The sequence below is a fragment of the Dromiciops gliroides genome, chromosome 2, assembly GCF_019393635.1.
Source record: "Dromiciops gliroides isolate mDroGli1 chromosome 2, mDroGli1.pri, whole genome shotgun sequence".
Taxonomy (NCBI): domain Eukaryota; kingdom Metazoa; phylum Chordata; class Mammalia; order Microbiotheria; family Microbiotheriidae; genus Dromiciops; species Dromiciops gliroides.
In genome coordinates, this window is record NC_057862.1 from 424945138 (window position 1) to 424972269 (window position 27132).

Genomic DNA, 27132 nt, shown 5'->3' on the forward strand with positions numbered 1-27132 from the left:
GTTCTCCCCTCCCTAGCAAAAAAACAAAACAAAACAAAAAAATCCCACCAAAACCATTTCTTGAGATCCTTAGCATAGTCAAGCTAAACAAAATTCACATTTTAGTAATGTCTGAAAATGTATGTCTCATTCTTCACCTCTAGTTCATAACTTCTTTGTCAAGAGGTGGGAAGCATCTTTGATTCTTAGGAATCATGGTTGATCATTCTACTGGACAGAGTTCTTGAGTTTTGGTTTTTTGTTATGTCCTTTGGTGAGGCAATTGGGGTTAAGTGACTTGCCCAGGGTCACACAACTAGTAAATGTTAAGTGTCTGAGGCCGAATTTGAACTGAGGCCCTCCTGACTCCAGGGTTGGTGCTCTATCCACTGTGCCACCTAGGTGCCCTATGGTAGACATCAGAATCAGCTGGGCTTTTTTTTTTTTTTAAGGCAAAAACTGATAAGAGCAAAGGTCAAAATCACCATCAAAATAGAAAGGATATATATGAGAAGATAATGTGAAAAGTTCCAACAGCTTTTACCTGACTGATTCAGATATGCCCTTTGATGCAGAAAAGTTGAAAATACAAAAAACGGAAAGATATTGACTCTCATTATCACCATTTCCTGCAAAAGCTTAATATGTAAAACTCTTGTCAGAGTGAAGAGACCAAAAGAGCCTGAAAATTAACTTAGCCAACAAATACTTGCTTTCCTTGCTACATGAAGAGAGATGGCTGCCAAGGGTAATGTCAGTTTGGAATACAAGCTCACTTATTAAACAGTATAGTGGCATGGTGGAAAGCAAGGAAAAACAGTGGAAGTAAAAATTAGTTTATAAAAGCTTGGTGTGAGAGTTAAATGAGCCAGATTATTTTAAAAGCATTTGTAGCTAGAAGGATGGCAGATGCAGGTAAAATGGAACAAATTTATCAGTATTTCTTGAATGACCTATTTTTATTATCAGTGGCAAAAACCATCATATTAGGATCCTAGTTTACTATAGTATATAAAGCAGTTCCAGTGGCATTTAGAAAGACAAAGTTGGAAAGAGTGACTGGACCAGATCAAGTAAAAACTTAAGGAAGGTGGAACAGTTTTGAAAGAATTGAGAGATTGATTCACAAGGAGAAAAGATAACCCCAAAAAAAGAAAAATAAAAAAATTGCAGACTAGTGATGTCTCAAAAAAAAGGTAATGTAAAAACTATAAAATTGACTATATTTTACCAGACAGGAAAATACTTATGGAAATGGTAATTATGCCTGTTTGCTATTTGTGCACAGACTATTGACTTTTCACAGTTAAGATCAGAATTAATAATAAATCAAAAGAAAAAATAGTAATTAGAAAAAGGTTCCATATGCAATTAAGATTTAAACCTGAATTATTTGAGCTGCTAAACAATAACAATTAGAAATGGATAGTAGATATATTATCTCTCCCATCTACATTAATTTCATCTAAAAGTTAAGCCAGTGTAAATTAAGTGCTGTAATAAGGAGACCAAAGGAACCCAGAAAGTGCTAGTCAGCAAGCATTTGCTTTACTTGCCAAATGGAGAGAGATGGCTGCCAAAAGCAACACTGGATTAGAATATAAACTTTATGTAAAATCTTATGAAGAATAATGGATGTTTTGAACAGTATCATCTTTATAAAACTGAGAGCAGCAGTCGGGAAGAAGGAAGTTGGCAAGACACCCAGCTAAGCAAAGTCATCCCAAATACATTAAGGATAAAATGAGAAAGAGAATTACCAATAAGAAAAATGGAAAAGATTTGCAAAAATTAAAACAACAAACTTTTCTTCATCAAGGATGGAGAAAGATCCTCAAGACTTGGACTACAGTATCACAATACCTGAGGGACTTACAGTAGAATTGGTACTAAAGAGCACAGAGATGAGAAAAGCATTTTGATTAGATCAAACATAGAAGAGATTCATGCTAGAGGTGATAAAATTGTGAGGGCATTGAGTGAACAATGTACAAGATATCTAAAGGAAAGGAAGATACCAGTGACTTGAAAAAGTTTCATACCTTATCGATGTCCAAAAAAGCAAACAAGAAAACATCAACAATTACGGACTCTTATGCCTACTCTCCTTGTTTATAAAAATCTTTATACACAAATGAAGGGTACCTTTTATGATGATAATAGTTGAGAATAAGCAGGCTGGACTTTTGCATATGATATTCAACAATGCACCACAGCTTTGCCACTTCATAATTGATTGTGCTTGTTTGCTTATTTTGAAAAAAACATTCAACTTGGTCAAATAAAATGCCACTTTATAGGTGTTTTTTACAACAAGATGTCTCCCATCCATGTATCAAAATCTTTAAGATTCTCACAACAGAAATGACCCTGTTCAAGAACCTGATAATAGATATCAGGCCAGATATAGTAAATGGAGATCTTTACTCGCCAAAAATTATGTCATTATGGTGGCAGATATCTGGATGTTAGAGTTCAGATCAAGGAGGAATTCCTTCTAGATACTCCTGTTTATGGATGACATTGTTGAATGCCCCTAGTTCCATAGCCTTCTGGAAGAGATCGGTCATCACACAACATAGTTTGGCTTCTTCATCTACACAGGAAAGAATGCAGGAAGAATGCTTGTTGCTTAGATTTCTTTGTGCCTCTGAATGACTACCCTAGAAAGCTTGTCCAATAGTATGTATATCTGGGATAGACAATATAAATGAACAGTGAGCTGGCCTCAGAGTTGAAAAGGAAGAGAATTGGCAGTGTTGCCTCAAGAAATTGCAAAGCACTTTGTCCTCCAAACTTCCCATAAGAGCAAAAGCCCATCTTTTTAATAAAAACATTTTACTAATGCTTTTGCATGGTAATGAGACCTGGAACACCACAGCCTCTGAAGAACCAAAGATAGGCATTACACAGAAGGCAATGGACAGACATTGGTGAGATAGATACATGGGGGGTCCTTTCAGTAATAGGATATGCTTAAGAAGTCTAAGAGATACCATCAAGAAAACAAGATCAGAAAAGGATGAGAGCAAGGTAGACAGTCAGAATGTTCTACTGCTTCTCATAAAACGTAAGAAAGAGCACTAGAGAAGCCCTTCAGTATGTTGGGTGAATTCTCTGTGGTATACACATGGACAAAAAAAAGAGGGCAAAAAACCCCACTATATGAGAAGATGTGGATGGGTTGTGATTTGTACCATTGGAGGGTACACTTGCATTGAGGAACTTACAAATCTGTTGAAGTATTCTTTTTTTTTTTTTTTTGGTGGGGCAATAGGGGTTAAGTGACTTGCCCAGGGTCACACAGCTAGTGCCAAGTGTCTGAGGCCAGATTTGAACTCAGGTACTCCTGAATCCAGGGTTGGTGCTTTATCCACTGCGCCACCTAGCTGCCCCTGTTGAAGTATTCTTAATGATCTCTACATTTCAGAAGCATGGCATTTATATATCATGTTCTAATTTATAAAGCATTTGCATCATTTTACTTAACACCCCCCTGAGTTGGACAGTCCCTCAAGCAACATTGGCTAAATATCCAGGAGCACATGATTACCCAGACCAAGGTTTGGCTAGCTCTCTTTCCTTTTGTCCTGGTGACTATACATTATTACCTTATTTCATCTGCCCCCCCCCCCAAAAAAAAAAGATTTTTGTGAGAGTCCAGTGGGGAAAATATGGTTTTTCTCTTTCAGGGATTCTTTGGCAGTTTACTTTGTTCATTCAGCAATGCCTGCAATGTGTAAGGCTCTATGGTAGGCCCTTGTATTTTGTCAGCTTGGTTGAAGAGGAAAGGCAGGCACTGTGTAGCATAGGGGAAAAGAGCACTGGGCTGTAGTTAGGAGATGTTGGTTTGAATCTCCACCATGTCATTAGCTTTGCGACCTGGTGCAACCCATTTTCCTTCCTAGGCCTCATTTACTGTCAGATGAACAGTGGTTTTGTGTTGGTTTTTTGGAAGGCAGTTAGGTGGTACAGTGGATAGAGCACAGGGCTTGGAATCAGGAAGTCTCATTGTCAGGAGTTCAAATCCAGACACTTATTAGCTATGCCACTTTGGGCGAATGACTTAACCCTGTTTGCCTGAGTTCCTCATCTATAAAATGAGCTGGAGAAAGCAATAGTAAACCACTCCAGTATCTTTGCCAAGAAAACCTCCCCAAAATGGAGCCAGTAAGAGTCAAACATGACTGAAATAACTGAACAACAACAAAATTTTTAGCATTTTCCAAATGTCAATATCATTTAGGATACACCTTGAAGATGTTCCCAGGAAATTGGGCTCACTTTTGTGGCATAGTTTTGCAGGCCCTTACCTTTTAGGAACCAAGTAAAAAGCAAGAGAGTTATTTTATCATCTTTATGTTATAAACAAGGTCAGTTAGTATCAGTGCTTTCTTTCTGTTAATTATTTCCTATTTTTACTGTCTATAGCTTGCTTTGTATTTATTTGTTTGTGTTTACCATAAGCTTCTTGAGGGCCGGGATGTCTTTTGCCTCTTTTTGTATTCTCATTGCTTAGCTTAATGCCTGGCACATAGTAGGCATTTAATAAAATGTTTCTTAATTAATGGATTGAAGTCCCCTTGCTAACTATCAATAGATCTGGATTCATCGACTCCCTATTTTCGAGTTTTAAGGTGGTTTAGTGACAGGGTCTGGCTGCTTGCCATTCAAAACAAGAAAACCAGACAATATGAAGGAGTAAAGAAAAATAGACATTCAGCATCTGTATGGTTAAACTTTGATTAAATGGTGCTTTTTTTTTTTGGCTTCACTTTTTCCTTATGCACATTCTTTCCACTAGGTATCAAGGTTACATTGGTGCAGCCTTGGTTTTAGGAGGAGTAGATGTTACTGGACCTCACCTTTACAGCATCTATCCTCATGGATCAACTGATAAATTGCCTTATGTCACCATGGGTGAGTTGAACTTCTCTCACATATTTTAGAATTGCGTTGTTTTCCTTTTTGGCCTTTTAAATAGATGTTCTCTTTTTCTTGAACAGCTATCTTCTTTCATAGTCTTCTAACTGTGAGATTAAAAATTGGATATTAGATCACAAATCTCCCCTACTTAACCTTTCCCTTAATTTATCTCCCAGACTAGTAAATGGAAGAAGCTTTTGGTTTTCTAAATAGACCTTTTATTGATATGGTAGTCACATGGTGATGTTGATTAGAAGGATAGGAAAGTAGAAACACAATACAAATCGTCTTAAGTCTAAGCTTAGTCTATATTCCTTATAAAAACTCACCCAAACCTAAAGGTCACCTTTGGAGAGCGCAAGACCATCCGTGCTGCGCCGCCAGGAGCCCCGCCAAGCCGGAAAAAGCCCCACTTCCATTCTCTCCACCCTGGAAGTCCCGTGCGCCGCAGGCAGTCTGACGTGCGCAGCAGGCGGACTGTTCGTCTCCTCCCCAAAAGGGTGGTCCTTCAAAAACTGGCGTCTTTCAGTTATCCTAACTGACTGTTAAAAACTTTCATATTTTACCACATAACATTTCTTGACTTGTATTTTGGCTGCTACCCAAAAAAATGCTTTTAAAAAAATCATACTTTGAAATCAAAACCTAATTGGTTAGAGCTGGTGGGAACTTTTGGGTATAGAATGTTGGAACATAGGGTGTTATCATTAGAAGAGACTTTAGAATATAGAATGGTAGGTGATAAAATTTTAGAGCAGGAAAGGACTTTTGAAGTTACCATCCTGAACTGTGAATCCTGTCAACAGCATCCAGGACAAGTGGTCCTGCCTCCTAGTCTCAGCTTGAAAAGGTTTACTGATAAAGGAATTTTCTGTTTCCTAAAGCATCCCTTTTTCTTTGTTTGTAATTCAGTTTTATTTCCTTTCAATTAGGAAAAAAGGGCAGCTAGGTGGTGTAGTGGACAGAGGGCCAGATCTGAAGTCAGGAAGACTTATCTCCCAGAGTTCAAATCTGGCCTCAGACACTTATTATATGTGTGACCCTGGGCAAGTCACTTAACCCTGTTTGCCTCAGTTCCCTCATTTGTAAAATGAGCTGCAGAAGGAAAAGGCAAACTACTCCAGTATCCTTGCCAAGAAAACCCCAAATGGGGTCATGAAGAGTCAGACACAATTAATTGACTAAACAACATCAGCAAAAATCTACCTTATCTCCTTCCTACTTCCTTGCTATTTAGAAAGAAATAAAAACAAAACCCCTGTTATAAGCACATATAGTCAAGCGAAACAAGTCTCTATATTGTCTATTCCTCCCCCTATCCCAAATGTTTCACTCTGTAAAGTCATTCATGTCTCCTTTCGGGAGTGGGTGGCATGTTTCATTAGTAGTTCTCTGGACTTGTGGTTACATCTCAAGTCTTTAAAAGTTCTTTGTTTTTACAATATTGTTGTCATTGTATAAATTGTTCTCCAGGTTCTAAAAGCAGTCCATTTTAAAGAGAGTTTTCCTTAACTGAATTTAGAAGAATTAAATTACAGGTGGTAATATTTGCTTTTGTTTCTGAAATTTCTGAGGTAAATTGACACAGAAACAAAGAAAAATAGTCTGTGTTTCTGTGTATGTAGCTAGTTCTTCAGTAAGCTTTACAAAACTCGATGTTTTCTGCATCTTAAAATTTTAGTAATTGCTATCTTGGCACCACAGAACCTAGGAAACTACCATCTCGAGTCATTTGGAAATTGCCATTTAGAGACTCTGCAATCCCATTGTGTTATCTGTCCTCTTATAAGATTTTTATACAACAGCTGTTCTCTCTTTGGTGGGGAGAATGATGTGCCCCCTAGATACTGTAGAGATGAATCTTTGTAATTATTTTTAAATGAAGGTGCTTATAGTAAATTTAGAATTGCATTCAAAACTGTTCCCTTAAAATGTATTCTCTTTTGTCAGTCTCAGCCTTAAGTACTGTTTCCTGCTTTTCTGATTTCTTTAAATTGAGGGATGGTAGTAGGCTAGATAGAGCTGATTAAAATGTTGTTTTTTAAAAATTCAATATAAGGAAAATATATCAGGTTTCTTTAAGCTTTGGAATAGTGCTAATTGGACCAATATTAATAATCACTCACAATCTAGCGGGGTTGTTTTATATTTTACAAAGCATTTTCCTTATACAAGCACTGAAAGGTAATGTGAATATTACCTCCATTTTACAAGTATACAAATTAATAGTCAGCAAGAGTAATGACAATAAGAAATCACTCTTTTCTAGCATCTTACAACTTTACATAATGCTTTCCTCATAAGAAGCCTTTAAAAGAAATGTAGTGTAGGTGCCATTATAACTATTTAATATATTGAAAATATTAAGCTTAGAGAAATAAACTGACTCGCACAAAATCACATAACCAATGAGATTATTGAAATTATTAATCTAATATTTTATTGGAAAAAATCATAGTGAGTAATGAAATAAAGATTTGCTTTTGTAGCCCACCCACACCTCTCAAATTTACACGTGCTTTGTATTTACCTAGTGACTGAAAACAGTTTTCATTTATAGATTCCATTGTGGGCATAGGGCTCTACATGATTCAACATTTCCAGTTTACAGACCACTTTTGTAGGTCATATATGTCTCTTACGTATACCTTCTTGGTGGTGGTGTTTTTTTTTTTTAAAGCAGTAGATTCTTTCATTACATTGTCTAATTTCTTATTCAGAATTTATATGGGTGGGCCTTTAAAGATATAATGCCCTTTTGATTGATTTTTTTCTTTTACATACTGACCACTAGGTGGTGATATTGCTGTATGAGGAGTATCTTTTTTTTGTTTGTTTTGGTTTTTTTGAGGGGGGGATTGGTTGTGGATTTAGGATTTCATCATTGCAGGGACCTGGATGTTAGGGAATCTTCTGCCCCAACCATTACTGCTTTACTACCATTTGAAAAATAAAAACGCCTTAAAACCAAGAGAAAGACTAGGTCAATTAAGATAGTGCTTTAGATGATTCTTAGGTAAGATAATGTCTGGACAGTAGGAAGTGGTAATATGTAATTGCAGTAATCTTATAAAAATACACTAATGTTAATCATTACTTATAACCCTTTGAGGTTATTCCTGTTTTAGACATTAGGAACTGAGTCTAGTTAGGAGACAATGTGATATATTTTTTCAAGGCCACTGTACCAAACTGTGCCTCCTATTATTGTATATTCAATGTTTACCTTTCCATTTCTAACATTATGTTCTATGTTCTAATATTTTATACTTGCAATTTTAATAGCCTGTTCTGAGGTTCTTAACAGCTTTTATATTTTATTTCAAAGTCTTTTCCAGCTCTAACATTTTGTGTTCAAACATTTATCTTCTATGGTCCCATCCAACGTACACATTCTATGATCCTGTAATTCATAACCTCAAGCTACAGATTAAAAAACAAACAAATCCCTCAGGATCTTCAAATTGGAATGTTTTTATTGAAGTGATTTTTTCTTGTGGAACATTGAAATTCACAGTGGAATTTGGGTCACTACATATGTAGAATAAGTGTGAAAATAGGGTTTTAATGCAGATTTTTATGATTTACTCAAATTAGAACACTTCATTTACAAGAAACAAAACTAAAGTCAAACTTGTTAATTAAATTTTTGAGAGATTTGACAGGAAGAGCTAGAAGCTACAAATTACCTGAAAAACAAAGGTTTCTACATTTTGTCTACTCATGGGGCTATGTTGGCAACCAGCCAGGAGCCTGAAGGCCACTCCTAATTTACATTGAATAGACTATTGCTGTCTTGCTCATCTTTAACGTAATGGTATATCCCTGAGCAGGATTGAGTCTTGAGTGCAAGAACCTCTTTATAAGGGTTGCCCATGATGAGAAGGGGGACATTTGGGAATCTCTTTGGCAAACTGTCTATCAGTTAAAGCTACTTTTAGTAAATCTTTGTTTTAAAATTGTCTTTTCCTGGAATAATGCCATATAACATGTCTCTGAAGTAAGTCTGTGGCCGTCCAAGCAAATACATTGCATCCTGTAGGTTTGGTTTCTTCCCTTTTCTTCCCTCCCCTCCCTGCTCTCACTAGCCATATATTAAGTGGCTTTTATTAGAGTAATTTTTTTTTCTTTTGCAGGGCAATAAGGGTTAAGTGACTTGCCCAGGGTCACACAGCTAGTGTCAAGTGTCTGAGGCTGGATTTGAACTCAGGTCCTCCTGAATCCAGGGCTGGTACTTCATCCACTGTACCACCTAGCTGCCCCCTTATTAGAGTAACTTTTGAGGAGGCTGATTGCTTTTCCTGGCTCTGATAAAGATTAAGTAAAATCCAGGCTTAAACACTGAAGGGAAAGGAAAGAGATAATTTAGATGTATCTCCTGTAAACATAACGGGCATTCTTATAATTCTTTGATTGATTATATAATTCTTTTATTTTGCCAACTCACTCTACTTAGGCAGACCCAACTAGGATCAGGAAAAGCTTGGAGTCTGTTGCTAGACAATATCTTGTCAATCCTTTTCATGCCAGTACCACCCCCCAGCTGCCCCCCCCTCCCCCCGCCCCCTCCCAATTTTCATTTTTATTTTGCTAGCTTACTCCCAGAGAGTCATCATGTGACTAAAATTTTAGATCAGGACATTTCTGGAAAATAAGACCCTAGTACGTTTTCAGAATACTAACCTAAAGAATAAATAAATAGTATTTGGCTAAGGCCCCACTTGTACTTGGCCATTCTTCTCCACTCTGGAACCCTGGGTGATAGGCAACAAAATTGCTAGATGGCACCCATTCCTGCTCCCAGCAGTAGTTCAGGGGTCTCCTAGGATCTCTTTCTTTTTCTATACTTTGTCTCAGTCCCCTTTCCATTCCTGAACCATGGAATGCTCCCTGAAGTACACACACTCCTGGCCAGCCCCTCCTCTAGTGCCTGAAGACCGTTTCTCTATGTCTTCCTAAGCTGCCTTGGACTGGAAAAAATGCCCCCTTGTGACGTTTTCTTGGCTTTCCTAATCAGAATTGGGTCTGGTGTGTTTTCTAAGCTGTTGATGAGGTGTGGTAGATGAGCTAGGTAGAAATACTCCTTTTTACTCTGCTCTCTAGACTGCCTTCCTAAAGAATAAATATTGATAGTGCTTGCAACATTGGGAAAAATTGAGGGTCACTACACAAGCCATTTGGATAAGGTGTTAACCCTAGACTTGATGGTGGATTATAGTTTCTCATTGTTTGGAATGTGTCTGTAGATTACAGTTGCAATTTAAAAGCTCAGCAATTCTAAGGTAAACCATGTGGAATGGCAAACTTTGTGAGCAAGAAAATGTTAGAATTAAGTGGAGAATTTAAATCAGGAGTTTTTCAAATATATTTTGTTTGGAAAATACTAACCATATCTACCCATATTACTGTTTTCCATGTAAAGTTAATCCTAAAATTCCTCTTTTATTGGCTAGAATCAGTGAGATTTTTTTAATGTTATATGATGATTTATTTAGTAATGAAATTTTATGTAGAAATGGGATTTTTGATGTAGTAATTATTTCCTATATGTTTATCTTCAAACTGTTAAATTAAGTAAGACTTTAACAAGTGAGGTATATCATGGTTTGGCTTTGGAGGAGTCTTTCGAGGAAAAGCAAGTTATATAGATGTTGTCATTGATAAATAGAAATAATCTATCCCTTCCCCCTTTTCAGTGAAATTCCTTTTAAAAATCATCTACAATCAGTGTTTTCAGTTTTTTTCTTACGGTTGTTAATAGTTTGCTTTTCTTCTTTTGACAATTGCTTCTTCATAGCCTTTGTCCATTTCTCTTTTGAGAAACGGTTTTTGGTCTGATTTCTCTATTAGTTTTCTACATATCTTGGATACCAAATCCTTATCCAGGTGATAAAAAGATTTTCCCCCCTGTATTTTGTAACTTCCCTTCTTATCCTAGATATGTTAATTTTCTTTGTGCAAAAGTTTTTCCATTTTCTGCATTAAAATTATTATTTTTTTTAATAACCTCTTTTATGTTAAGAATATATCTCCTACCCATCGAAAGTGTTTTTCTAAAATGTAAGTCCTACCATGTCACCTCCATACGCAGTAAACAACAATGCGTCCTGGTTACTCACAGGATCAAATATAAAAAAGCCTTTCTTTTTTTGGCATTTAATGCTGTTTACAACCCAATTCCTCCCTACCTTTCCAATCTTATTAGATTCTACTGGCCTCCCTGCATTCTTTAGTCCAGCCATACTGGTCTCCTTGCTGCTGCTACTGCTGCTTCTTTTTTTTTTTTTTTTTTTGGTGAGGCAGTTGGGGTTAAGTGACTTGCCCAGGGTCACACAGCTAGTAAGTGTCATGGGTCTGAGGTCGGATTTGAACTCAGGTACTCCTGAATCCAGGGCTGGTGCTCTATCCACTGTGCCACCTAGCTGCCCCTACTTGCTGCTTCTTGAATACAAGGCTCTATCTCCCATTTCCTTGCCTTTGCACTGGTTATTCCCCAAGCCTGAAGTTCTCCCTCCCAACCTCTTACTTTCAGCATGTTTGGCTTACTTTAAGACTCTTAAGAACCCTCTCCTGAATTGTATGTTTTCCCTTTTATTAGAATGTGTTTTTTTTGGTTCGTTTTGGTTTTCCCCTTTTATTAGAATGTAAGCCTCTTGAGGGCCAGTGCTATTTTTGCTTTTTCTTTGTATCACTAGTGCTTAACCCATGCCTAGCACATAGTAAGTTGATTGATTGACTCACTGGAAGATTAAGTGTACATAAGTGTTTGTATAATGGTATATTTCTATTAGAGTGTAGCAGTAGATTGATGTCTTTCCTACAATTGTACTCTCCTGATAAATAGGGAGTTCTGAAAAAAGCAATCTTTAGTGAGATGTTTATTTCAACAATCAAAGCAGCATGTACCAGCAGCAAATTTTCATTACCATTCATCCTTTTGATTTCATATGGGAAGGTAGCACCTACTTTACTGTAAACATTAAATCTAGAGATTATTAAGGAGAGTAGTATGACCACTATGCCCCAACCCCCTCCCCCCTCCCAAACATTGGGCTTGGAATAAGAAAACCTGGACTCAAGTTGTAGTCCTGCCACTTATCATCTGGTTGACCGTGGCCAACTTGCTTCTCAGTAGGAATTACTTTATCTGTAAAATGAAAGAAAGTCGGACCAAATGGTTTCCATGTTCTAGCTCAAGGGTTTGTAATCTTTTAATGCATTTTTTGCATACTTCTAAATTATTCTGATTTCTTTGCTAGCTTTTGATTTTATGAGTTTGTCTTTTACAGGAAAGTACATTTGAAATATCAAATGTATAATGAGTTGAATCTCTGTTTTAAAGTTTAGAGAAAGCCAGGATAAAATAATTGGGAACAGACAAGTTATGGACTTTGAATTTAAGAATCAGAATCACGGCCTATTGCAAAGGTGGCACCAGGCCAATAGATGGTGCCATTAGCTTAGAAATCTTTTCCTGTAAAATCTCTAACATGGTTACAGGGTATATAGGGTGAACTAGAATTTACCAATTCTTAATGGATTTTAATTAATGCAGATGAACCAAATTTCTTGTTTCTGTTTTGAAACATTAAGTGTCTTCCAGTAACTGGAATGGCTAAAAACACTTTCTACTTTCTTCATGCTTCGACATTTTTGCCACAGAGTCTGTTCAATCCATTTTGAGTTTAGTTCTCAACGTACAACTAAATAAAAGCCCTTGTCAGTGCCCTCCTTTCAGAAGGGTTAGTTCTGCTTTCTGTTCTAACTCCTTTGCTTTAAACTGTACTTCAGAGAGAGAGGTTAACTTGGGTAGCATTACCTGCTCTTGTTTCAGAGTTGGACTGGAATTATCTCCCCTGAAGAATGCCTTTATACTCTGCTGTCACTTGGTGCTTTCCTAATATCTAGTCTCTGTGTTGTGTAACCTGACTTGAAAGCCGTTTTAGACATTAGTGAACTTGCATTTTAATCTGGGACATGAAGGATTGCTCTTAGTTCTTTGCAGACAGATCTCCTTAGTTATAAGGATAATATGAACTTTTACACTTAAATATATTTAAATAATTATTAAATTTTGTGGTCCTTTCAACTGTGAGGAGTCTGAGTGATGTAAAAAGAATTGGAAAGTAGTATAACCTGCCACAGGAGAATTATTTTAAAAAGTGGACCAGGGTTAGAGATGCACTTGTGAAACCTGTCAGATCTACCTAGGATGAGCTTCCAGCAGAAGCAAAAGACTGTCTTGAAGAGCTGATAACTAGATAAGATGCAGAATGCTGAGTTAGAGCTTCTGTTTGCTGGTATGGTCTAATGACATGTGGATGTGATTAAGAGAGGCAACTATTAAAGCACTTTTTTCCTGTGCCATTTTCTAACTTAAATCTAGCTTTTGCTAACTATTTGTAGGACTTTTGTATCTATTGGTATTAAAAAAAAAAGACACTGAATTTGGAGCCAGGGAACCTATATCCAAATTTTGGTTCTGTTATTTTATAACTACATGACTTTAGGAAGTAATTTAACCTTGCTTTGTTTGCCTCACTACCCATGTTGGTAAAATGAAGATGCTGAAATAGATGTTCTCTATTAGCTCTTCCTGGCCTAACATTTTAGGATTCTAAAAAATGTTTATAGTTGCAAAGAACCAAGATTCAAACCTCTTCCACATAATATCCTACTTTAAACCTGTGATCTTATCTGTGTTTCTCTATTTACTCTAGCTTTTTCCAAACTGTGTTTTATACTGTGTGGATGAAAGATTTTGAGAAAATTTCAATGTTGGTATTATTTGCCCTTTGAACTAATAAGTATGAAATTGTGGATTAAAATACATATTACATGTTGTATTTGGGGGGCATTGAAATAGGCTTAATATCATATTTGAAAATTTTTGTGACACTTTATTTCTGAGGCTATTTCATATTTTCTGTGCTATTATCTTCTTTCCTCTTCCCTTAATTTATGAATTCTCTTGGTACATTTCAGAAGTGATCCCTGTCCAGATTAGTTTGGGAAATGCTGCATTTGTAAAATAAAACCTTTCACTCCTTAGGTACCAGTGGCCCTGATATTTAGTCTCTTCTGGAGAAAAGAGGTATTTATAACCTGTCAGGTCAGTGAGACAGCACAGCAGTAATTATATGAAAAATCCCAGATCTCCTAAAATAGTGTTTTAAATTATTTATTCTGAATAAAACTGGACTCAATTGTGGCTCTATCCCATTACTAGTACAAATTGAATTAAACTCATTGGGGGGTAATTAGTTTTCCAGAGAAAATGTCCCTTTACATTTGAAAAATACTTTAAAAATACATGTTAAATGGAAAAATTGGTTTTTTGTATGTTCATTGTAAATAAACAGCAAAATATCTGACATGGAGGTACATTTGCTGATGAAAAGAAAGCATTCTTCCCCCTCACGAGGGGTTTAAATGTGATACTCAGTGCTTACTCAGGAGTGAAAACATCAAATTAAACTGTTTATGCTGACAAAGGACAAATCTGGATTTCAGCAAACGATGCAAGATTGTCTGATTGCCTGGCTTGTCTAAGGATAAAGCTTCTGGCCAAGACATAATGAAATGCATGCATAAAATTAAACCATGGAAAGGCAGTATTTCAGCTTTAGGAAGCAGCGAGATGTTCCACTGCTCTCTAGTGGCTGAACTGGGTCCCCTGGTACCCACGTTGTTTCATATTCATAAATCAGCTCTTCACGCATTGGCAATGTCGGCCTTCAGAGCCGGCAGAAACACCGAGAGACTGGGCCTCTCAGCCAGGAACCAGAGTGAAAAATGATCCCAATCGATGGGGCTGTGGAGAGCACCAAATTTTACCCAGAATGAGAAGCAAATTGACTAACAATGAGGGAGGGTGAGTAAGCGCCCTGTCAGGGAGGGCTGACACTGATGGATTGGAAAGTTCTAAATGTTACTCTTTTACCGCTGCATACATCTTGCACTGTGGCAGTCAGTGGTGGCAAACAGGTCCTTGGATGCCTAAAATGGACTGCTCCTTAGCACAAGACATTTTAGAGTTAGTGAAAAATCTGGCAAAATTGATTTGGAGGAAGAGCAATTGAACTCAATTTCCTTGTACGTTTTTTTTTTTCCTCCAGAATTCTGAGGCATTATTGAGGGAGATATATTTTTGTTTTTCCTCAGAAAGGGACGCTGCTGGCTGGCATAATCCCATGTGTGGTTCATTGGCCAAATTCATATCTAATTGCAGATTTATTCCCTGGAAGCCAAATGGAGGAAACTAATTTTAATCAAGGTCTTAAATGTGTTTTAATTGTGTTAATTTTCAGACCTGTGCTGCCTCACTGGAGTATATCATAGGCTACTTGTCCCTGTGTTAGGTGAGCAATGCTGGGAACATAGTAGCATACTCCTAAAATCAAAGAATCAAAGAATATTAGCACCAGGAGTAATGCTGGAAATCTGAATGTTAGAATATAGAATGTTAGCACTAATAGAACATTAGCGCCCAGACTTTTAGAATAAAGAACATAGACTATTAGAAGATTATAAATGTATAAAATTAAAAGATATCTTAGAATTGAGAATATTTGTGATCCTCTCTATATTTTCACAGGATGTTCTGACATTCTTGGTGAACATAAGATGAAGAAGTGATTTTTATATTTCATTCTTTTATTTAATAGGCTGCAGAATTTTCAGTTTGACATTAGTAATTTATTGGATCTTTTACAAGTAGGTTCCTGATTAAAATATAACATTTCCTAAAAACAAAACAAAAAACCTCAAACAAAAGGTATGTTATTTCTCGATATTCAGAGCAAACAAATGTATATCATTTTCTTGGTGCATATCAGTTATTATGATACTGTATAGTGTTTTCATAAAATTGAATTAAAATTAACCTCATAATACTAATGAACAGGGGTTCTCTTTCTGGCTTCATATTTGATATTGAATATTCCCCTTTTCTCACTAGTTATCCTGAACGACTTGTGGTTATAAAAAAAAAAATTATATACATCTTCAAAGCCTAGAAATTTGTCACTGTTGATACTATTTAAATAGGATCTGCTGAAAGTGATCCCAAAAGAAGAATTCCAAATTTGCTCTGTGTGATTGTTAGTCAAGAAGCATTTATTAAATGCTTCCTATGTGCCTGGCATTGTTGTGAGTACCACATTTTATGAAGGACATTGACAAAGTAGAGTTTATATAAAAGAAGATCACTGCAATTGGACTATACCCATAACCTTCCTATATATGAAACTGTTAAAGGAACTTGGGCAGGTTACCCTATAGGAGAAGACTTGGGTGGGAGTGGGGAGACAGAGGCATGCTGCCTTCACAATGGGCAGTGCTGTGGAATGAAAAGTGATGCTTTAAGTCTGTTTGACCCCTGGGTAAACTGTGAGCAATGAGGAAGAATTACATGGAGCTAGATTTTGTTTCATATAAGGAAAAACTTTATAACAATTAGAGTGGTTTTATTGTATGGAATGCCCTGTTGGATGATAAGTTTTTTAGCACAGCACTACTTCTTGGGAATGTAGTAGATGGGATATATGTTTTAGGGCAGAAGTGGACTAGATTTTGTGATTCTACTTCTAATAAATATCTAGCTTCCCAGGGTGGCTACTTTGAAAGGGACAACACAAATGCATAAACTCTGGTGTGTGCAAAAAAATCTACCTTACAAAGTGTCATACATCATAATGAAATTCTTTTAAATCTGTTTCTAGTTTTAGGTAAAAATTGACATAGCCCTCAATGTATTTCTTTCATTTAAGAAAAAAGGCAAATTATGCCCACTATAGGCTATATTAATAGGTTGCCTACTGAAGATAGGTCCTATGTAATTATAGTCATCTACACTCAATCTATGAATTGAAGATAAGGGCCTAGAATGGAGAGGGCAGATGCCAAGGTGGAGAGGGCAAATGGAAGAGGGGAGAGTAGAAGCTTACTTAGAACATAGAATGCTAGAAGTGAAAGAGACTTTAAACTATAACATTCTAGATCTACAAGGGAACCTATAACAATATCAGAATGAAAAGGAACTTTAGAAAGTCTCATTCCAACCTGATTCTACAGATTAGGTGACTAAAGGCTAGGTAGGCAGTAGGAAGAAAAGGAAGAAATCTCTTGGAAGCTTTGTTTAACTAATCACCCCCCCACACACACACACACAGAGGATGAGTTTTGTTTGTTTTGTTTTGTTGCTTTCTTCCTGAAAGAGACAAGCCATTTTGAAGAGCTACTCAGAGTAAATTGTAAATGAAAGACTGAGGGAGTTGCTATAGAACAGCTGTATTTAAAGTATTTCATTTCATTGCAAGTCAGGTTTCACCTTTGCAAGCAAAAGGCTGTGTGTCAGGAGGAAGACAATGGCTTCACATCTACTGTTTTTAGGTGAAGTACAGAGTATCATGATCTTTTTGTTTCTTGTTGAAAAGTGGTTGGATTTTTTGAGGTGTTTTCTCTCTCTCTCTCTCTCTCTTTTGGTGACGCAATTGGGGTTAAGTGACTTGCCCAGGGTCACACAGCTAGTAGTGTTAAGTGTCTGAGGCCAGATTTGAACTCAGGTCCTCCTGAATCCAGGGCAGGTGCTCTAGCCACTGTGCCACCTAGCTGCCCCTGACGAATGCAAATTGCAGCCCCTTCCTCTCTTGCCCTATAATCTTCATGGCCAAAAATCATTACCTATTGACCACCTGGTGATCCTTCACTGTATTGGTACTCAAAGCCTTTCCAGTTTTGTAAGACCTGCCAGAGCTTGTTATCTTGTTGGCATAGTCTTGGAGAAAAAAAATAGATTTCACTTTCATTCAGTGGTATAATGAAAAGAATGCTGGTTTTGAAGTCAGAGGACCTGAGTTCAAATTCTTTTTTTCCTGTTACTCCCTTTGTGACCTCAACTAAGTCACTTGTGTCTTCAGGCCTCAATTTTCTGTAAATTGAATGATGGGCTAGCCTGCATTTAAAAACCTAGCACTCAATCTGTGACTAACTTTAATGCATGTATGTAACTTATATAAAGTAATACAACTTGCCTTGTATATTTACCTGTATACTCCAATGTTACATTATATATGGTTTTAATAGTTGTATAAGAGAACTATATATAGATAAACGGGCATTTATTTTGTTTGTTTGTTTTGGTGAGGCAATTGGGGTTAAGTGACTTGCCCAGGGTCACACAGCTAGTAAGTGTTAAGTGTCTGAGGCCGGATTTGAACTCAGGTCCTCCTGAATCCAAGGCAGGTGCTCTAGCCACTGCGCCACCTAGCTGCCCCCTAAAAGGGCATTTATTAATCCTTTCAGTGGTTTGACTTGTTATATATTGTATGCTAAAATTTCAACATGCTGCTCACATCTAACACAAGGGAAAGAATAGTTTCAAATATTTTTTTTTAAGTTGAAGGAACTAAGGATGATTAGATCCTGAAAAGATAGTAGACTTCACATATTTGAAGGGTTTTCATGTGGAAGATAGACTACTATTTATTTTGCTTTGTTCTGGAAGGTAGAAGGTGCAGTGGAAAGTGGCAAAGACACAAATTTCTAGAGGTATAGGGAGGTTTTATAAAAGGAAGAACTACCTAACATTGAGCTTTTCTTCAATGGAGTGGACAGCCTCTGGAGAAAATCCTTATGATATAAGGTCTTCAAACAGAAGCTGGATAACTATGTGCTGAAGATGCTGTAGAGAGGATTCATTCATTCAGCAGGGGCTTGGGACTGATTACTTTTGAGGTCCTTTTTAATGCAGTTCTGTGATTCTGTGGTCATCTTGATTTGTTATCTAACGGTGTAACAACCTGATGGTTTGGACTATCATAAGAATATGAAAGCATGATTCAGTTTTGTACATTTATGTTGGTGGTTGGTTACTTGTTGCTAAGTAAGCTTTTTTAAAATCTGAGAAATTGAAACTTGGGTAGGAACAAAAGTTATATATGTGGATTTTTATAATCTCAGTTATATTTGGCAAAAATTTCATCCTTCTGAGTTTAAAATCTACCTCTTAATATTTTATTAGGATTCCATGTATTATCTAGTTCTTCATTAGTTATTTAGTAAAGTATCTAGGCATTTTTATTACACATAGTACAGAATATTGCTTTCATGGAATTATATTTGCTCTTATAGTCTATCCCCCTGTCCTCCTCTTTTCCATGACATTTCCTCAGAATTATATGAACATCTGGATCTGTTGTCATTGTTAGTAACTTTCATTTATTCTTGAGATTTTTAATGCAATTTTCTGAAGAACAGCACTCAGAGTGGTACAGAAATCAGTGACAAATTTATTTGGGCTCAAAATCACCTTGCATACACTGTGGGTGTACTCCCCAAACACTCCCACTCACCTCTCCCCCCAGTTCTCTCTCTCTCTCTCTCTCTTTTTTTTTTTTTTTGCAGGACACTGGGGGTTAAGTTACTTGCCCAGGATCACACAGCTAGTAAGTGTCAAGTATCTGAGGCTGGATTTGAACTCAGGTGCTCTTGAATCCAGGGCCTGTGCTTTATCTACTGCGCCACCTAGCTGCCCCTGACGAGTATAGTTTCTTAACCTGGGGTCACTAAATTGTTAAAAAAATTTTTTGAGAATTGTATTTTAATATAATTGGTTTCCTTTCTAATTTATTTTATTTTATGTATTTAAAAACATTGTTTTGAGAAGATGTCCAAAAATTTCACCAGACTGCCAAAAGGGGTCTATGACCCACAAAAAAGTTAAGAATTTCCACTCTATTGAGATCAGAGCTGGGAACTGTATCCTAGCTCCAGCCGGCTTTAGACGCATTCCTAAACCAGGACAGGTAGAATAAAGGCAGAAATACCCAGTGATAGAGTTGGACAGTGGCGGTAAAGAGTGACTGCTTCTCTTTCTTCTTGCAAGGTCATTCACAGAATCCTAAAATGTTAGAATTGGAAGGACCTTCAAATATAGAATTTTAAAAGTTAAAAGGGACCTAAGAACACAGAATGTTAGTGTTAGAAGGAACCTGAGAACATAGAACCTTGGAGCAGGAGGGTACCTTGTTGGAACATAGAACAATAGCATATTAGAGCTAGAAGAGAACCTTGGAAATTATCAGATGCAACCTTTTTTTTTTTATAAAATGGATATAACTGGAGAGAGAAAACCATTTGCCCAGTCAGACTGAAGTGTGGGGTGGAAGTGGCCAAGTGTGTTCTAGTGCTTGAGGAGGGTAAGAAAGGAAGGAGAGGTTTAGGTGTTTGACGGTATGTTGCTTGTTTTTCAGAAGGAGGGGTGGGGGGAAGAATTTGGGGTAGGAGAAAGTTACATATGAGAAAGTGATTTTATTTTCTTGTGGATCAGGAACTTAGAGGAACCGTGTATAGTGGGAAGGATTAGGAAAGTCTTTATGATATTATTGGATGATTCCTCAAGCCAGGCACCATAATGCAGGGGAAAAGGATTTGAAATCAACACCTGATTTGAATCTGTTGCTTTGTGGTCTTGGCCAAATCACTAAGATGATAGCTAACTCTGCCGGGCATTGTGCTAAGTGCTTTATTCATTTACATCCACTCAATTACATGTATTTATTTACATTGGTTAATGTTATTTGTGATTATTTCCTCATTTGATCTTCACAAGAATCTTAAAAGGGCTGGTTGGTGGTGGTCTTTCATTCTCGAAGAGGACCATGACATTGGGGTGATGTTATGACTGGTGGTGAATTGGATTTAAGTGAGAGAAGGCTGTGCAAGGTCACCAACCTCACTCTGTCCTCCAGAGCCATCTAGGTCCAGTGTCAAGATATCTCTATCTCTATCCGTATCCGTATCTATATCTATATCTATATATCCATATCTGTATCTATATCTATATTCAGGGTGATTGGAGATGGCCCTGGATGTTTGGGTTTTTCCCATATAAATATTTTATTATTTTCCAGTACAATCACATTAAACATTTCTGTATAAGTCATGTTATGGGAGAAGAATCAGAGCAAAAAGGAAAAACCTTAAAAAAGAAAAACAACAATAGAAATGGTATGGTTCGATCTGTACCTGGATTTTTTTTTAAGGCATTTGGGGTTAAGTGAATTGCCTAGGAGCACAGTGTCTGAGATGACATTTGAACTCAGGTCCCTAACTTCAGGGCCAGTGTTCTGTCCACCCTGCCACCTAGCTGTCTTCCTAGGAGGTTAGTTGCTATTATTATCCTCATTTTACAAATAAGGAAACTGAGGTGAAGAGATGTTAAGTGACTTGCCTAGTGTCACACAACTAGTAAGTGTCTTAAATTAGATTTGAACTCCGTTTTTCCTGACTCCAGACAGTCTCTGTTTATTACTTGCTGCTCCAGAGCTCTTTTTCCTCATTTGTAAATTAGTATGTTGGGATAGACCAGAGGTATCAAGCTCAGGCAGGGTTCAGTACAGCCCAAACTGGATTAAAATGTAATTTGGGAAATGTTTGACAAAATAAGCAAAGATACAATACATTATAATGTTAATTTGTTGTTTTCTTAGTATGTGACCTATAAGAATTTGTTTCTATTTTGAATTTGACACCACTTGGCTAGATGACCTATAAGGTCCTTCCAGACATAAATCACCCTATCTGTGACTGGATAGGTTGGGAGGTGAAAACTGAAACCTAGAAGTTTTTTAAAAATTAAAAAATTGTTGCCTTAAAAAAAATTAATTTCTGAATGTCATCCCATCTTCTCTCCATTGCCTTTGATTGAGCCTTCCCTTTTATCAAAGATTCAGAAAGAGAAAAACAATTCAGACAAAAACAAAACAGACAAAACATTAAAGAGGTTCTGCTAGAATATGCAGCATTCCACACCATAGTGCCCCACCTCTCTAACGAAGGGAGGAAAGAGATTTTCACATCTCCTCTCTGGGGCTCAGCTTGATCATTACAATTATACAGCATTTTTTAGTTCTATTTTTTTTCTATTTATATTTTTCTAATTATTTTGCATATTTTTCCTGATTTCACTTCCCTTTGCATCATTTATGTCTTTTCATTATATTCATCTTTTCTTACAACTATTCTATTAATTTCTTGTACCACAACTTTGTTAGCCTTCAGTCAATGAGCATTTTCTTTATTTCTGTTACTTTGTTACTATAAAAAGTGGTACTATAAATAGAATTCTTATGTAGCTTTTCTTTCGGTTTGACTCCCTTTAGTCATTTTCTTAGAATTATTCCAAATTGCTTTCCAGAATGGTGGGACTGGTTTACAGGTTTACCTTTAGTGCATTTGTTGCTTATCTTTCCATAGCCCCTCCCATCTTTTTTGCCAATTTTGTCAGTTTCTTGGGTTTAAGCTGAAACCTCAGAGTTGTTTTGATTTAAAAAAAAATCAATCTGCAATCAACAAGTGTTTTATTAAGTGCTTTTGTGCCAGGCTTTGGTCAAGGCCCTGGGGATTTAAGTACAAAGAATGAAACCCCTACTGGCAAAGAGCTTGCATTCTAAGGAGAGAGATCTGCATTTCTTTCTTTAGTGTTCTAGAGCAGTCTTTCTTGTAATTGTTAAAATTTTGTAATTCTTTTGAGAACTGTTTATATCCTTTGGCTACTTATTTATTGACTCTTGCTCATATATAGTTGTGTTAATTTCCTGTTACTTGGGTATCAGGCATTTATCAGAGATATTTGATGGAAATTTTTTTTCCCTCATTTAATGGCTTTTTATCCTAGATACATTGGTGTGTTTTTTTCCATGCAAAAACTTCAATTTCATATAATAAAAGTTACCTATTTTATATTTTGTGATGGTCTCTGTCCTTTGGTTCAGAATTCTCCCTGTAGCCATAATAGTTATGAATTTGCCATTGCCGTTCTCCCCCCCCCCCCCCCTTCCCCTCTTTAGGTCAAGTATCCATTTGGAACTTACATTGGGATATATGGTATTACATACTGTTCTAAACCTATTTTTTTGCCAGTCTTTAGGCTTGGTGATTCTTATAAGCCTTATCTAAAAGGTTTTTAGTAATGGAAAGAACATTAGAGTTATGTTAAAAAACCTGGGCTCAAGTTTTTGCTCTTAATAATTAAAGCTTTGTTACCTTTGGCAAATAGCTTCCCCTCTCTGGGCCCTATTTTTTCTCATAGGTGAAATAAAGAAAACGAAATCTTTACCCGTACCTTCTTCTTTCTCATACTTAGCATAGAATTCTCTCTCACACATAGAACACGCTCATAGTCAATGTTCAATTACTGGCTAACTCACAGTACTGTTTGGGAGATCAAATGAGATAATATATGTGAAATCTCCTTGAAATTTCTAAGGCACTATTCAGATGCAAGGTGGGAGGTAGTTCTATTTACTTGAGATATAATTTATTAGTTTTTTTTAAACAGTATTTACTCTGTAGTCTTTTCATGTTTATTTTTGCTTGGTAGGTTTTGATCTCTAGGTACTGTACTCTGGATCCTCTTGGTTTTAAACTCATGGAGTAGATTTTAAAAAATAAGAGACATTTACTATTTGTGTCTCTGGCGATAATAATTTGTATTGCTATAAAACATTAGTGGTACCCTATATTGTAACCTTTTCCATTGTTCATAGTATTTTTCTTTTCCCCCTTATGCCTAGCTGGATAACTTATCTGTGAAGTCTGAAGCTGTGTGCACGTTGTCTTAAACAGTAGCTTTGTTTACTATTTCCCTTTGTTTCAAAGATCTCAGACTGAAGGTATGTCTCACAAGAAGGTGGATGGAGCAAAGATGTCTTCTTTATTTTCTACCTTTCAGAGTTGTGATGTGTAGATGATAAAATACTGTATGTGTAAAACATTTTGCAAACCTTAAAATAGCTACATACATGTCAGGGATTGTCATTCTTTCCAGGAGAATGTAAGCTTCTGGAGGGCCTGGACTTTTTTTGTCTTCATAAAGCCAGAGGTACCAGAGAGCCGTACACATAATAGTGGCTTAATTCATGCTTGTCGAATTGTTGTTGGGGGTGGAGGAGATTGTGATTTAGTGAATTTGCTAGGAATTAATGCCTAGTAGAAAGCTTACTGAACTTGTGACTTTGGGCAGTTACTTCACCTTTCAGTTTCCCCACTTGGGCTCCAACTACAGCCCATTTTATTCTAACAATTTGGAGTACTGATCTCAAAGGTCTTTTTCAGCTCTGAAATTTTGTTCTAAGGTTCCTTTTAGTTCTTCTGTTTTATGTTCTCAAGTTTCTTCCAGCTTTAACATTCTTTATTTAAGGCCTTTCTAGCTCTAATATCCTGGGTTCTAACATTCTGTTTTCCAAGGTTCCTTCTAACCCTAACATTAGGTGATTTTATACTGATTTGTTGTGATAGCCCTGATTTATATATCTAAATTATCTCCACCCCCTTTGAAAGGCTTCTTAAGAGTTTTTTTTTTTAATTTTTAGTTTTCATTTTCTTAAAGGAGGAGGGGTAAGAAAAGAAATTGGAGTTGCCTTTTGCCCCAATGCCTAAATGAATAGTCATTGCTGGTAATACAGGTCCACACTCCCTGCTTCCTACTGCTCTTAGATGTGATGTATTTGGTACTGTAAAGGTAATGATCCTCAACCACAGCAATATTCCGTAACAGGAGTATCTGTCATATTCATCGGGATTACCATGTTCATTGATTTGTGTCTGTAAATCTGCTGTTTCTACCCTTTAAATTTGATCTATAATTGGACCTCCTTAAATGGTTCAGATAAGGCAGTCTGTATTTTCTCAATGTGGTGTCACTGTCAGCGGCTCCTTTTTCATTATACATTCAGCCGACTTGATAAAATCAGCAGGACACCTCATTTGAAACTGTTTAATCGCTGCCTTTTTCCTTTGCTAAAACCATTGAGGTGGTCAAGCGATGTACACAAATCATTTTAAATAGAAAATATGGTTTTCTCTGTGACCCAGCTAAATAGATAGTGGTATGCAAAACAAGTTAAAAAGTCATAAATGCCAAAAAAATCTTCTAATTGGAGTAAAAAATTGTGACCAACTTTATTCTCGCTCCCAAAGTAGAGCGTCCTGAAATATTGCCAGGATCCAGTAAAGACAAGATGATGGTTTTCTAAAGAGTCACTCTTTTCTGAACAAAGCAAGTTTAAAATTTCAAATAGTGCTGAGCTGCTTTTTTTTTTTTGTACATCCATGAGTTGGGAGCATGTACTTATTTATAACACTGAGACCTCTGCAGTACTTTACTTGAGATGAATTTGGTAGCCAGTTACATCAATGCAATCATGACCTTTGAACCAGTCACTGTTGAGATAATATATTTTTGTTTCCTTGTCTGTCATTTTGGGGCTACTCAGTTGATACTTATCAGAGCATAGACTGAAAATAATCGTCCCAAAGTCATGTTCTACAGGAGTAGTGAAAGAGTGTGGTGGCAGCAGCTTGAGGTCCCATTACTGTTTCCAGGACACTACTTTCCTCCCAATGTGTCATTGCTGGTGTGCTAGTGTCCTCCTCGTGTGTCAAGGTGGCTGTTACCAGGACAGCTCATTAAAACAATCTAGTCTTCTGGCATGGTATTTAGCACTATACCCAACAACCTGCCAAAGCAGAAATGTGGGCCATAGGAATCAAAGTAAAACAGAATATATAAAGTGATGTGGCATTCTCCCTTTTTGTGTATATTTCTTTTACACATTCTCTCTAGCCTCATTTTCATGCTTCAGCAGTGTAGAATAGTTGAAAGAGCACTGGGCATAGACTTGGAAGACCTGGATTTGAGTCCTAGCTCTTATTAACATTGATTATGGACAAATGTCACTTGGTCTTAGACTTATTTTTCCTCATCTGTAAAATGGAATAATAATACCTGTACTTCTTACATTACAGTGTTTAAATGTTAAATATTAAAATGTCAAGTAAATAGGAGGTATTTTATGAATAATGTATTCTCACTTATACTTGTGGTTAAAGCAGGACTAGTACCAGGCTTTTGCAAGTTTTGTAAGTGTGATTATTATTTAAAGAAGAATATATTTGGTATATGTGGTCCAATTAGGATTGAACATTTTTTCACATTTGAATGCAACTGTGGTATTTTGCCCTTTGTTAACATCTCTCCTAAAAGGAGCACAGACATCTTTTAGGCAAAGAAACTAAGTAAATCTTTTTGAGCACTAGTTGAGAAATTAAGAAACCTATGTCTAAGCCTCACTTCTGCCACCAATTTGCTGTGTGACTATGGACATATTACTAACTCTTCTGAAAAGTATATTTCCTTCTCTGGGCTTTAGTTTCCTTATCTTTCTTTCTTTCTTTTTTTTTTTTTCCTGGTGAGGCAGTTGGGGTTAAGTGATTTGCCTAGGGTCACACAGCTAGTAAGTGTCAAGTGTCTGAGGCCAGATTTAAACTCAGGTCCTCCTAAATCCAGGGCTGGTGCTCTATCCACTGTGCCACCTAGCTGCCCCTTCCTTATCTTTCTTAACGAGGGGGTTAGGTTAAATAATGTCTAAGATCCCTTTCAACTCTAATAAGTTGAATCTTATTTCTTTTAGGTTCTGGTTCTTTGGCGGCAATGGCTGTATTTGAAGATAAATTTAAACCAGACATGGAGGTATGTAAAGCTGTTGTGCCACGGCGCCCCCCCCCCCCCATCCTCTAGAAAAGTTTTATAGTGGATTTTCTTTAAGAATCAGGGGGCATGGGGCAGCTAGGTGGCACAGTGGATAGAGCACCGGCCTTGGATTCAGGAGTACCTGAGTTCAAATCCGACCTCAGACACTTAACACTTATTAGCTGTGTGACCCTGGGCAAGTCACTTAATCCCAATTGCCTCACTTAAAAAAAAAAAATTAAAAAAAGAATCAGGGGGCAGCTAGGTGACACAGTGGATAAAGCACCAGCCCTGGATTCAGGAAGACCTGAGTTCAAATTTGACTTCAGACACTTGACACTTACTAGCTGTGTGACCCTGGGCAAGTTACTTAACCCTCATTGCCCTGCCCCCCCCCCAAAAAAAAGCGTACTTAAGTTCATTTATTTCAAAAGCAGTATACTCTACATATCTATCACATTTGCATGTTAAAAATTGATAACATTCCTTAAAAAAAGGTATTAATGGAAGCATGGTATAATAGAATATTGGCCTTAGATCAGATGGCCTGGGTTTGAATCCAGGCTCTGCCACTTAGACGTTTTGTAATTTTGTGCAAGTCACTTTCCTTTTGTGTTTATAAAAATGAGTGGGTTGGATGAAATGATCTCTGAGGTCCTTTCATCACCAAATAGTTCAACTGTACCATACTG

The 27132-nt window shown here is 36.9% G+C and overlaps 1 protein-coding gene across 1 annotated transcript in view; it reads left to right on the top strand.

The window, feature by feature from the left end:
* Nucleotides 1–27132, top strand: part of PSMB7 (proteasome 20S subunit beta 7) — an 87447-nt gene that overhangs the window by 13551 nt on the left and 46764 nt on the right. The window contains exons 5-6 of the mRNA XM_043983843.1: nt 4784–4899; nt 26382–26440. Of these exons, the coding sequence (XP_043839778.1) occupies nt 4784–4899; nt 26382–26440 (175 nt within the window). The remainder of the gene's footprint in view (nt 1–4783; nt 4900–26381; nt 26441–27132) is intronic.